Source organism: Magallana gigas, chromosome 9 (genome assembly GCF_963853765.1).
Source record: "Magallana gigas chromosome 9, xbMagGiga1.1, whole genome shotgun sequence".
In the NCBI taxonomy this organism is placed as follows: domain Eukaryota; kingdom Metazoa; phylum Mollusca; class Bivalvia; order Ostreida; family Ostreidae; genus Magallana; species Magallana gigas.
The window spans coordinates 21,478,459-21,493,894 of NC_088861.1; the positions used below are offsets into that span (position 1 = coordinate 21,478,459).

Genomic DNA, 15,436 nt, shown 5'->3' on the forward strand with positions numbered 1-15,436 from the left:
GATAATGACACTCATCAAGACGGAGCATCACCTTTATGAGACTACTTTATTCATTTTATATGAAAATCATAGTAAATGATCTTGGATATTAATGGATACTGTAGTGTGGTTTGACACTATATCGTATATCATATGTTAGAAAATTGAAAAATGTGAATTTCATACAGTATTATAAAATACATTATTATACTTTCATGCTAAATACTGAAATCTGATAGGTTTACACACAGTTGATAATCCGTTCTATTACCCTCAGCGTTAGATACACACTTAGCAACAGGTAACACAACGAATTGTTACATGCGCGTAAATCATGCGCATACGGTTCGCCGTAGAATTCATGTCATTTCTATATAAAAGCAGTAAAAAATTCTCTAAAATTAAGACATTCAGTATAACAAGAATAGAATTCCTGGGTCCCCAGCCGGTCAAGCAGTATACTAGTATCGAGTCTATCGACCAAGGCTGATTTAGGAACTTGACCAAGGTATTAGTGGTATAAACATTTGGTATAAATTTAATGAAAATCCGTCAAAATTTGTAGGCATGAGAGCGCTTACAAGGTCAATTTTTGGATAAAACGGAGTCATTATTGTGGTCAAAGTCCCATAACTCCAACAAAAAGTATCCTCCAATGCTGGTTTTCGAACTTGACCAATGTATTAGTGGTATAAACATTTGGTATAAATTTAATGAAAATCCGTCAAAATTTGAAGGCATGAGAGTGCTTACAAGGTCAATTTTTGGATAAAACGGAATCATTATTGTGGTCAAAGTCCCATAACTCCAACAAAAAGTATCCTCCAATGCTGATTTTCGAACTTGACCAAGGTAATAGTTGTATAAACATTTGGTATAAATTTAATGAAAATCCGTCAAAATTTGTAGGCGTGAGAGCGCTTACAAAAAAGTGTGACGTACGGACACACGGACGCACGGACACACAGACCCACAGACCCACAGACGGACGCCCGGCATTTCTATGTCCCCGCTCCGCGTTGCGGCGGGGGACAATAAAATAAATAGTGCCTGTTTGGGAGGATAACAGTTGAAATTGACACCCCTCGATAACCATTGTCAAACATTGTCAAACAATGGCTTCCTTGGGGTGTCAATTTCAACTGTTACCCTAATAAAACAGGCACTATTTATATATTGTTATACTTTCATGTAAAATACTGAAATCTGATTGGTTAAGACGCAGTTCATAATCCGATCTATTACCCTCAGCGTTAGCAACGCACTTAGCAACTGGTAACATTACAAATTGTTACATGCGCAAAAATTATGCGCTGTAGAATTCACATTATTCCTATAATAAAAGCAGTAAAATTTTCGGTTGACAATGGTTTTCTCGGGATGTCAATTTCAACTGTTACCCTCCCAAACAGGCACTATTTATATAATGTTAACCAATACAATAATATAAAGTTTGATATTGCATCCTATAATACCATACAATGTTGAGTCATAAGATATATCATATGATACAATACAACAGATGTTTGTGAAACACTAAAATGCCCCCTCCTTTGGTAAAATGAATGTTAACTGCAAATAATTGAAATTTTTCAATATCTAAGTGCATAACTCTGCCAAAAATCAACCTTGACCTATATATTATTAGGTAAATCTGCATATTAAATTTCATTTCAATATAATCATCCTCTGCAAATGCAAAAAAAATGAGTGGAAACTGCAAATAATTTGGAATTTTTCTATGTCCAAGGGGCATAACTCTGTCAAAAATTGCTCGATCATACCCAGTATCGAACTTGATCTAGATATCATCATGATAAAGCTGTATACCAAATATCATTACAATATCCCTGAAAATGAAAATGAACGGAAATTGTTGGTCAACCGACCGACAGACAGACGGACAGACAAACAGCAGCAAAGCAATATTCCCTCCTTTCTTCGAAGGTGGACATAATAATACTGTAATACATAATGATTCAATATGATATTGCTACATTTAACATTATATCAAAAAGTGATATTGTTTCATATAAAATGATATGGTATTTTATCATGCTATACAAATGATATGACATCATACAATATTCTAGTGTATGATATTGTATCATATAATAATTATATGATACGTAATATGAAATTGTAATATATGATACAATCATGTGATAAAATATTTTATTATATAATACAATCTTGTATGTTACAATATTATATTTCACAATATCATATGATACAATTTCATGTGATGCAATAATATACAATACAATATCATATTATACGATATCATTTCACATGAAACAATATATATTATTAGTTATATATATGTACGGGATATACATCGTCCCCACATGACTGCTGTTAACAAATAATTTCCTTAAAGTTTAGCAAGAGGTAAGATTATATAATTATACAATATGGTATCATATAATAAAATATTATGTATTTCATTATCGTATGATAAAATATTATTCATTTCATTATCATATGATATAATATTATGTGATTCAATTATACATGTATATTATATCATACAATATCACATTATACAATTCTGGACTTCATTATAGGTCGATATGTGGTTATATGGACCCAATTAACTGTCAAGTGATATCGACTAAAGACACAGAAAGTGATATCAACCCAGCTTGCGAGTCAATATCTCTTTCTGTGTCTGAGGTTGATATCACTAAACATGGGCCCATATAACCACATATCAACCTATAATAAAGTCCATAACAGTTATATTATATAATCAATTGCAGCACTGTTATGCCTGCAATGAAATTCATTTATAGACAAAAAAGATAGAAAATTGCACATCAAAATGACATGCAATCCTTTAAAATAATTTAAATATGCATCAATTAGCTGTTAAAATATCCTTATTCTAATAATAACTACCAGCATAATTCATTATTTACAGCGCTGTCATCAATTAAAAAAAATCCTACACTCTCAGAATAAAAGCGAAAGGCCAGTCTCGCTGCACAGCTTACTACAACGTCATCTGCCTCTTGATGACGCACAAAGTGAACAGATAAAAAGCTAATAAGAACAGTTTTAATCAATGAAAATTAGAGATTACTGCAGTATAGCTAAACAAACTAGACAACATTGAGATGGTGACCATCTCAAAGGGCCCCACTTAAATAGTGGACATAAGGATGAAAAGAATTTTTGAGAATTTTGTTTGACCTTGACATATAACTTTGTTGGATCTCAAATGACCTTGACATTTGATCTACTAACTTCAAAGTCACTGCATACCCTTTGATTAAAGGCACCATGTAGTATGAGCCAGATTGGATCATAGGGAGAAAAGATGTGCTCCAGACAAAGATTTTTAATAAATTCTCCAATGACCTTCACATTTGACCTTGAAATTGGTTCATAGTCACTACACACCCATTATTCATAAGCTTTGTTTATGTGAAGTATTAGCCAAATAGGGCTAAGTAGAAAGTAAATATATACTTTGAAAAAAGGATTTTTGCATGGTCCTATATGACCATGGCCCTTGACCTACATGTACAAACTTCATTCAAGGTCACTGCAAACCCTTCAACCGTAGACACTCTGTGAATGAAGTATTACCTAGACTGGACAAAAAGGAGAGAAGATATGACCCGCAAAAGAATTGTATTTATAATTCTGCTATGACCGTAACCTTAATTCTAGAAATATGGTTCAAGATCATTACACACGTATTACCCAAAGGCACTCTGTAGGTGAAGTATGAGCCAGATTTGGCAAGGAGAGAGAAGATATCCTTCAGACAAGCAATCTTGGATGGACAGATGGATGGAAGGACCAAAAGACGGAAGAATGGATGGATAGACTGATCCCTATAGGGCGCCTGCAGAGCGGGACACTATAATTATGATTGAAGAATATTTTGCATAATATTATTTCTAAATTCTAAAGATGCACCATCCTTGCAAGTTTGGTAAGTTATGACCAGTCATAACTATAATCATCAAAAGGCACCTGCTCCATAAGCTTTCACCAGCTTCAAAAACCTTAACCTCCTCCAGCATCTGAAACCTTTGACTCAGATTTAGCATTTCAGCCTGTCAGGTGCATCAGTAGCATAAGACGCATCATCCATGCAAGTTGGTGAAGTTAAGACCAATGGTAACTTAGAAATGGCTAATAAAGGGCACCTGCTCCAAAATCTTTAACCTGCTCCAAAAACCTTTGCTTCCTCCAGCATCTGAAATTCATGGCCAAAATTCAGCATCCAAGTCTTGTAAAGTCCATAAGTAGGTCCAGATGCATTATCCATGCAAGTTTAGTGAAGATAGGACAAATATTAACTTAGATACAGGACCTGCATCAAAAACATTAACCAGTTTAGCTGCAGAACTGTAGCTCTCCAGGAAAAAAATATTGACAGACCGGAGAGCTACAGGGCCACCCATTGAAAAATTTGTATATTTATTGCGCAGAAAAACGTGCGCTAGTTTTCGACTAATTTACCTTATTTATACGCAAATTCTGTGAAAACAATTAGTACCATTAAATTCTTCATGCAATTTACTACTGATACCGCCTCTTTATTTGCCTCAGACTTTCTCCGAAATACGCTACCGACCTCGGAAAATCAAGTATGTTGAATTTACATCGAGAACGAGAGTCGCCATTTTTACATGTAAACAAAGTGCACCATATGAATTTACGGGACTGGTGATGGTGTTTAAAAGACTATCCGAGGCAAGTGAAGAGACGATATCAGTAGTAAATTGCATGAAGAATTTAATGGTACTAATTGTTTTCACAGAATTTGCGTATAAATAAGGTAAATTAGTCGAAAACTAGCGCACGTTTTTCTGCGCAATAAATATACAATATTTTTTTCCCCGGAGAGCTACAGTTCTGCAGCTATAACCAGTTCTGGGTGCCAACATCGGGGCTATAGCATAAGCTCCCTCCGACTTTGTCTCAGTGAGCTAAAAACGCAGCATTATAGGTAGAAATGTCTTACTAAACTCATATCTTTTTGGTAAATGTAGGTACATGTTCTATAGAGAATACATTATTTCTAACCTCCTCATATACATCTGGCAGGTAAGCCCCTGGTTGATTGATCATCCATTCTTCACCTGTAACATGTTTGCTATTAAAAAAGAAAAAAAATAATGTGAAACAAAATTACACTAAAACAAGCACTCTGAGAGTATTGAATACTGTGGTATCATCATTGTCATGGGTAACCCTTAATTGCCAATGAATTTACATCCATACGAACTTATATATACAAGTATTTGTTAAATATTTAATTACAAAATAGAACTACCAACTACTAACGAAATACACCCCCAAGAGCCAGGAAATTTTTAGCTACCTACAAACATTGACTCCCACGAATAATCAAAGTACCTAAGTACTGATGGGAGTTGATTTTATCGATTATCATTTATTTTAAAATCAACTTATCTTGCATGGCAATTAGTTTCTAGTCTGTATTTGAATTACGCACTTTTTTATAATATGAATTTTTATACTTTTCCAGCAAGAATTTCATGAAACCCCATATGACTCGTGTTGTGTAATATTTAAAGATAGATTGCAAACTATGTATAAGTAATTGAAACAATTCTAAAATTTGTATGCATCCAAACACTATTGACATCGAACTCTAGTCTCGTGCAAACAGACACTCGGCTGTCTCCGTTAATCTCCGACAAGCAAGAGAGCCTCTCTGCTTGTCAGAGATTTACGGAGGCAGCCAAGCGTTTGGTTTAAGGAGACTTTATTAAATTCTGGCGTAGGAATACATGAGACTATAAAAATATCTAAATTGTTCGTATTATATAAAATCTTACTATTTTCAGAGTGTTTATAGATAAGTTTCCTTGAAAAACAATGCTTCAGCATACATAACATCGAATTTTTCTATCATTTTCAAGAAGTAAGTCTTGTCAGCAGTGTTGATTTGTGATTAGGTCCAAACACTTTTTCACTTTCGGTTTTCGAGTAACTGCATAGGAGAGTTGATTAAAATCAACTCCTAAAATGATTCCACAGTAAGCAATATATGCCCCCACTGGCTCCCTTCATTTAGAAACAATTACCGTATTTTTCGAAAATTAGGTCGATACGGTTTATTGGGCGAAGGAGGCAATTTTAGCCAAAAAATTTAAAAAAGTATAAATAGGTCGACTTCGAAGAATTGGTCGAAAAATTACCGCTACTTCTAATGAATAAATGGTTTAAACCAATAACGTTATCATATAGTAGCCTTTAATCTTATTTCACAGTTTTAAACAAAAGGGAAATAAAATGTATTTCTTGAAAACATCGTAAGAAAATGTCTGAAATTGCATCAAAATTTTCAAACCAATTAATTCAGTACGGCCGGTTTTAATTTAAGATCGTTTTTTATTACTTCCCTACCATGTGTACAAACTGGTGTTAACCGACGGATAGTAACCTAGCCTGGAGGCATGATTACGGTAGCACATGCCACCCTGTGTCTCTGTGTGACTTTTTACTGTGTATATACACACGAGTCAACCTCTGATCTTATCGAAGCCTGCGGGCATGAGTAGCACGTGCCGAGAGTTCAACTGTGTATAAACAAAGTAAGCGCTACCCAGACTGATTTCAGAGACACCTGGCTAAAATTTCATCGAAAGTTTTATGTTGAATATACAGAAAAAAACTTGTTCATGTATTCTATTATGAAAACAAATTGGGTTTTTTTATTTCTACCCGACGATTTTTTTCCTCCATAATTACCCTTTGTACGGTTCTCATTTTACTTTTACCGCGCGAAATCGATTTCCTGTTTATCGTAAGCACACGATCAAAATCATGAAAATGCATGACAGCATATAACAATGATCGAAAGATGATTCAGTCAGTGATCTAAGTAAGAAATGTAAGAAGAAATAAATCTACTTACATTTAATTTTGTTTAAATGATAAATTACTACAGTATATTGATTAAAATTCATACGATTTTTACACAGATATTCAAGCAGTATAATAGTTAACACTCATGATTTTATTGGAGGGTTGCATAAATTTTTGCAAAATTTCATATCAAATTTTCCAACCAAAAAAAAACATAAATTGGTCGAAGCGATGAATAGGGAGATATCCACGTGCCAGGAAAAAAAAGTATCGACCTAATTTCCGAAAAATACGGTAATTGTTTTTTAACTAAAAAAGTGAAGAGAAAATTTAGTTAAAGATTCTTATAAAAGAAATTAAGTACACATCACACCTATACGTGTAAATTCTATGTTTATATTTTTCAATAAAATTTTCCACTTTTTACCTACATTCCATAATTTTCCTAAGGCTTCTGTTTTAATAATGGGTGTACATTTTGGAATTTGTGTACTTTGATTATTGTCAATTTATTTCTTAGGACAACTATGATCGATATATATGATATATAGGAATTATTGTGTGAATTGTTTAAATGTCAGTTTGCTTATTATACCGTGTATTCATAAATTATTTATAATTTGTTTCAGCACTTTACCACATCAGATCTCTATATTCAATTAAGTTTACATATTGAATAGGCCTTGTGGTTATACTTGCTGTTTTTCAAACAGTATAGTCTGGAAAATGAAGTGGGGACAAAATGACTGAAAAACCATGATTAAAGCAAAACAAGTAACAACAACCCCCCCCCTTCCCCATTTCTTGACAACGCAAGTACACATAATTAATGGCAGGGTATGCATTAACTACCGGTACACAAAATAATTTGAAAAAGGGCATTAGTTGCAAAAATTCATCAGATCAAAACTTCCTGCAAATATGTAATCTATTCCTTTGTTTTGAACAAAAACAAATTCTAAATTCAAACATGCCAAAATTCCAAGAAAAACAATGGAATAGGAATTTTCTGGTAATATGAAGATTTACATATTGTGTCCTAAAAAGGTTTTTCAAAATGCTGTGCAGTGGTTTAAGGTTCTCCGATCCTCAGGTACCAAAAATTGAAAGTGTAAATTTTAAAGCAAATGACATTTTACAGTCTCATATACTAATGATTATAATAATAAACTAGAAAACTGACCAGTCAGGAAGGGCCCCGCTATGACAATTAATATAGAGAAGTGAAAAAAACTTTGAATTCCATCCTCATTATATTAACAATGATGAAAAATAAATGCCCGGCATAAGATGTAAAGAACTGCAATATATATAAGGTGGTAAAAAAAAAATATGAAAATTATAAGTAACAACTGTATTTTTAAAATTTCAAGATAATTCCTGAATGTCCAAAAACTCTAAATAGTAACCTTGTATCTGCATAAAACAGGGATAACCTCATGTCTTATAAAAAAAAACTAAATTAACTGTGTATTTAAAAAAGATTTAAACAGGTGTTTTATAAAATGCAAGCCTTCAGTGAATGCAAATACATTGTATCACCCAGGGTTGACCTCAACTTCAAAACAGACATCAGTTGCAGACAAAGGTGTTCATTAATCTTCATATGACAGATAGAGATAAGCCTCTAAATTTTCTGCAGCAGGCAAGATAATTAATCCCAGGGGATTAATTGTTCTGCTCTCTCATCCTTTTCTTCTAAATTTACAATAAGACTTTTTTTTCAGAAATGACAGAATGGGGTTATTATCTGATTACCTGTTAAAACTAACAGCATAAAGGCAGAAAAAAATAAAATTAATAATTAAAAAATAAAATAGTGAACAAGGATATCTTAATATATATCTTGATTTTAGAATTCAATAAAATTATTATAAATCATTGTGTACGGTATTTTAACAAAAATAAAGTATGAATATTATATATTTTAAATCCATATTTCAAAGAATGTACACAATACTACACATCATTCAAAATTGACCTTAACTTCAAAACAAAGTTCATTTGCAGACACAGGCAGTGCAGTAATTAATCTCAGTGTGACAGATAAAGGTAAAACTTAGGATTTTCTTCCTGTGGAAGGTTAATTAATCCCAAAGGACAAATATTGCACAGTCTTCCAAGTATACAATGGTAACATTCTCAGCAGTTATCTCTCTTTGCCCATTCATTATTATGTATAGTTAAGGAATCTACCCCACCACCCCAGCTCCAAACCAGAAGACATAGAGAACCAAACTTAGCATCAAAATATGTATTTCTGCCTACTGTACTACCATACCAAATTTGAACTTGATTGGGCAACCATGAAAAAAGTTATTAGAAAAAAAACAGAAAATTTGTGGACGGAAGAGCGACAGACGGACAGACAGAAGGACGGACAGAGTAATTACTATAGGGCACCCGCAAATCCTTGCGGGGCCCTAATGAAGCATTTCTATGTATTGTTTCCATGCGTTTTTCAAAGATAATGCATTATCACCCATATAGATTTATATAAGGAAAAAGAAGTGACTTCAAAGTTTTGCTAATTTGTATTCAGTAGAGTATCAAAGCATATGTTCATTCCACGGACATAAATATGAATCTGATATTGTTGTTTAATTTTAGCAAAAAAATTATAAAAATCAGTCTAGAAAGAAATGTCACATGATTACACTTGACTGCTGCACATAAAAACATTAAGTAGATATGTAGATGTAAAATAAATAAATAAAAATGTGCTGTATCCAGTATTATAATCATGGAAATAAACGAAAATATATTTACATCATGTATGAGAAAGAGTTATCTTTCTTTCAAAAAGTCAACGACAGATGTAGTAATGTTCCTGCGCTTTGTTACTCTTGGTTTTCCATGAAAACATTCACTCAGTACACCATCAAAGCCTCCTCTTTGGTACGTTTAACTGCAGATGATGCATTGAAAGGCCAGAGAGAGACATCCTATTCACCATGCTCTCAGGCACTGTTTTATTTGTTAGCAAGGACATCAAAGTTTGCAAGTTAGATTTAGAGTCTTCCATCTGTAGTACAACTTGCATCATATAATCCATACTGAAAGTATAGTTCAAATAATATGAATCTGTACTGTGATGTTCGACAAGTTTCTGTAGATATGTACAATCTTCAAGTGCATCATGTGCCTCGAATGTACAGCCTAGAGTTTCTAGCACAAGGGTCTCCAGAGTTGAATTTGTGGTATTACAAGATGCATGATTCTTCAACATAGGCAGAGTATCACAGAATCTAATAATGCAGTCTTGCAATGGTATATTAGTCAGAGCATTTTCTCATTGCTCTGGATAAAACAACACATCAAATTTTCTGCTGTTATGAGCAAATAGTATTGGTCTATGGATACCCAGTGTATTATTTAGCCAAGTTTAGTATTCACATCAAAAGGACCTTGGCCATTTGCACCAATGTTGTGTCTCTTCCCTGTTGGTACAATAGTCAACTCTTTGCAGCAGGTACACTCTATGTACAATAAGCTCACAAGACCATACTGTTTTTCTTTTACACACTTTGTTAAATTTAGTGGTTTATGGCACACAACACATCCTCGCTCTAGATGATCAACCAAAACTGAAAACTCTACCATCCTTCGCCCATCAAAAATATTGGAATATGTCGATCGAGAAAGTTCTTCGCTATCATTTTTACAGTGATCCAACTCCAAACCAGAATTTACATAATCTGCGTATGTCTGAGTTTCATCAATGCTGTTATTTATGTCACAGTCAGTGAAACCCTATTTTGAACCGACCTTTATTGTTTCCCTCCATGTTGGATTGTTTACTAGTAACATATTCTCCTTTTTTGACAAAAGATTTCCAAAAAATATAAATGCTGGACTTCACGGTACGAATAAACTATTTCCGAATATGAGAACGAGTTATCTTGCTTTGCTGAGGATTGGAAATTGTTAAAAGATGCTATGCTTACAAACTGTTAAATACTATAATTTTAAGTTGCAAAATGCTGAAATTCCAAGCAAAATGAATGAAAATTGATTTTCCTGGTAATATAAGATATGTACATTGTGTCCTAAATACCTACAAATTAAGTTTCATAAAATTTTCTGTAGATTACAAGAAAACAAAGACTGACGGATTGACTGACGGGTCAAAAACATATTATATCCCTCAAAACTTCATTGGGTGGGGTAAAAATATGGCATATAAAGTAACACATACAATAAAGTGTTTTGTGGGTATAAATACTGCATACAAAACATTAACACATATACCAAAAAGTCTTGAGTATAGAATGCAGTTTTCACAGCCAAAATTATATCATATTATATCCATTGTTTCTTACATCAAAAGAGTTCTCTGTTAAAGTGCAAAATTTGCAAAATTCACAAAAACACTAAATACTCACAAAAATTTTCACAAAACCTGCACTCGAGTTAACAAGCAAGTATCAGAAGAAAAAAGAAATATTTACTTTCCAAATCGATCTTTAAATTCTTGAATTGCTTTTAATCGTAAGGATTCTCCTTGGTTAATGACCAATGGACTGATGATACCCTCAATCTCCTAGAAGACAAAAATAATATAACATTTAATAATCATACCTTTAAATGTATAAAAATAGAACAATCAAGAGGCCCAAAAGTCATATCTCTCACCTAAACAGCAATAAATTACTTTGACTTACTTAACTAACTAACAACTTCAGATATTCAGTTCAAGTGGTAGTGATCATAATAAATACCGGTAGGTTAAAGGATAGATGTAAGTAAACCAATTTCTTCCCAAAACTCTAAACTCACTGATAACAAGAGGCCCATGGCCCACATTGCTCACCAGAGGCGTTGACAGTCACCTGATTACCATAGCAAAACACAGGTAATCACAGATTACAAAGCTTACCAAACGAGGTATCGTTTTAACGAGGTATCACCTTTATGAGACCAACTTTATCATATTATATGAAAATAATACCTTATGATCTTGGATACTTATGGATACTGTTTTGACACAATATCGTATATCATGTTAAAAAATTTAATGATAATCATATGTTCATTTCATACAGTATTATAAGATATAAATAAATGCTTATTAATACAATAATATAAAATACATTATTGCATCCTATCATATTAACAATATTTATCATATAATACAATACATTACCATAAAAATAATTATGCAATATGATACAGTAACTGTAAAATATGATATGACATTGAATCATGTAATACATTATTGTATTTGATCACATAATACAATATCATAACATAATAATTTATTATATATATATATATATATATATATATATAATAAAAAATAACAGAAAGCCGATTCAAAACTCTACCGGTTTCATTATAATCTTCAGGCTCCTGAATATTTAAAAATATATACATCCGAGTAACCGAGTACCAATTTTAGTATTCAATACTCGGACGTTCGATTGACATCCCTAATATATATATATATATATATATATATATATATATATATATATATATATATATATATATATATATATATATATATATATAGTACAGGCAACGCGGATCCTGTATTGGCCCGAATTACCGTCACGGTATTTTTTATCGTTCCCGCGATACACCATCGCGGTTTTTGATCACAGTATGGATTGCGACCGTGATGACACCGCGACGGTGTGATTTACCGTTATTCCTGCTGCTGCTTGTTGTTACTTTACCTGTACTGTACATTACAGGCAATGCAGGTCGCGTAAATCCATGTCAAATATGCAACTTCAGGTTTAAGCATAACAGCTGCATTGTAAACGAATTGTGGTCCAAATTATTATTATAAAATTAATAAATTACATTTATGAAATAGAATTTTATGAAATTGGAAACTACATTCGAATTACAACATTACATGATTATTACGCTGTTAAATTTTGTGATGTGTAAATAACACATATCTTTGTATTTGACGTGCTTATTTCAGTTATTATTTCTAGCTATTAGTTGTTAATCCTGTTTTTATAACAATCTTAAAATTAAATATTTTCATTAGATGAACTTGTATCAATGCAGAGCAATTTCATCTTCTCATTTTATAAGTTGACACGCATAACGCCGTAAACTGTCAATTAATACATGTGTAATATGTTTTAAATTGAGAAATGAACAAATGTCGGGAATCAACTAACGAATCTATTTTTCCATTCAATAATAAAATCATCATTCATTTATAAAGTTGGTGCTGCGTTAAAGCACATGGAATCATAACGTGTTATGTCAGTATGCATTTCCTGTGTATACATATAAAGTTTAAGTCAGACACGATCATTTTCTGTGTATACATGTAGTGATTAACAAACTCAGTTAGGTAGAAAACGATATGCCCTTGCGGGTTTTCACACCTATTTACGACAAAAGAAAAAGTCTATATCGCGTACAGCTTCGTCTAATCGCACAACACAGGAGAGAGAGAGAGAGAGAGAGAGGCGTTTAGGCGTAATTTAACGTACATTTATGTGAAATATACTAATATCCAATACTAAATATTCATAAAATTAGTATTCATAAAAGAATATGGTACGGTGATTGAATCAATCATGCAATTTCAGATTTGAGTCCACGTACTGCACCTGTCAATCAAATCAGTCCGCTAGCTCTACCACATGTTCCTTCCATGATAAAGTTTCGTTCTATTAGTTTTATTTTTAATAAAGAAAATAAGAAGTACCGGTATGTCTAACAGTTAAGTTTTTTACAATGTTCGTGATGCATGATATACTGTGTTTGGAAAGTTTAATTTGTTGTGTTTTTTCTATATCTCTCGTTTAGTTTAAAATGGATGTTTTTTACAGGAAGGAACATCTTAAATACGTTTAGCGGTTAAAGAACGCAGTAAAATGAATCAATTATTTGATATAACTATTAGTAAAATTGTTTGGCATGTAGAACTATTCTTGGTCAATCGTTACACAGATTATCTTCCTGCCTCATTCCTGTGTATTCTGTGCATTCAAGCGTAGAGTGATATCCTGTCAGTGCGATGGTTTCACACCTTTGTGTAAAACAATTCGGACTAAAGTCAAATAAAGTTAACTGTTTTGGGGGGGGGGGGGGTAAGGTTACGAAAACGGAAAACGGCTTTACCTATGTGTAGTAGCTATATATTCAATAAGATTACATGTACATGCACACATAAAATGATATCAATACATTTACTAAAATGTTTTATATCAACAGCAAAACTTTCAAAACGTGTTCTTAATTTCTTTAAAATGTGTAAGAACATAAGAACTGTTTAACAACATTTCGTTCTCAAAAAAAATTATCTAGTTACTCTGTAAAGAGAGAGAGAGAAAGAGAGAGAGAGAGAGAGAGAGGGACTCAATTGCGAGCGAATGCTAACCTCTATAGGAAGCCCTAATTTTTAATCACTTGCTCATCATTAGTTGACACGCATGGACTTCAACAACAAACAATACAAATGTAGGCAGTCCAATTAATTGTTAAGAAAACATAATCACACTGCGTACACATTTATAATTTAATTGGCAATTAAAATCATTTCATGATAATTTTTATTTTAACGGCCTTCTTAAAATATGATAATGGATTTGAAAATTATTTTATTTGCAATTGCTTCATAAGTATTAAATACTTTAATAATTTATTTAATAGCTATGAAATAAAAAAAAATAGTAAAAAAGACTCCAAGTATTTCGATTATAATCTCTGTCAAAATCTGTTTAAATATCGTCATTAAATATAAACAAGGGCACTGCTAAGCGGAGCATCCCCTCGCGACATGAGTTATTGTGTATAGGGATGTATTACTTAGGAATATATAGTAAGACCACATTCTACTATCCCTACATTACTGCAAAAACTACATTTTCTTTACCTGTACTTGATTTAAATCCAAAAAATATCAAGTTGTTGATTTGAACTGCTTACTTTCACTTTGGTTTCAAAGAAGTGAAGCGGAAGATTGATAACTTACTCAGAAAGTTCGATTGATTACTCGTATATAAAGTTGGTTATGACATTGATTTAATGAAATAATAATTTGTAATAGTATAATTTAATGGTTTTGAATTGCACATGCATTTTTTATTTATTATTTTACAGAAGTGTGCAATCTATGATAAATATTTTTAGTTTTGAACGAATTTTGTGTAATTTTATCATTAAAGTTTTTGCATTAAAAATTGACCAATTAATATGATATTGCATTTGTTTTAATCTTTTACAATGAGGCATACTTGTGCAAAGGTTAAGGAAATTCCATTGGAAGTTTTTTTTTTAATTTACTAGAAAATTGAGATGGAGAGCACACATACATACATACATACATACATACATACATACGAACACACACACACGCACAATAGCAATGCTATATCCCCTTCGCAACAAGTTGCGCGAGGGGATAAAAAAACATGCAAGTTATTTGTTATTCGGGGAGATAACTCCCGCTTGTATACGATACTTTTCCATAGATAATTTTACCTTGGCAGGGACAGGTAGATGATGAGTTTACTGTGATGGGAACGCGGTATACCTGTCTCACCTGGCCGATCACCTCGATGTGTTTATACCGTGAGGGGGTGCGGGAAACACGGGATTAGCTTTGCCTGTTCTGTGTGTA

At 32.6% G+C, this 15,436-nt stretch overlaps 1 protein-coding gene across 1 annotated transcript in view; it reads right to left on the reverse strand.

Annotated features, from left to right (window-relative positions):
• The window catches only part of LOC105317102 (major vault protein), a 185,900-nt gene that overhangs the window by 119,127 nt on the left and 51,337 nt on the right, over positions 1-15,436 (reverse strand). Inside the window, exons 5-6 of the mRNA XM_066071463.1 lie at positions 11,289-11,380; positions 5,026-5,095 (exon numbers count right to left, since the gene is read on the reverse strand). Coding sequence (XP_065927535.1) covers positions 5,026-5,095; positions 11,289-11,380 — 162 coding nt within the window. The remainder of the gene's footprint in view (positions 1-5,025; positions 5,096-11,288; positions 11,381-15,436) is intronic.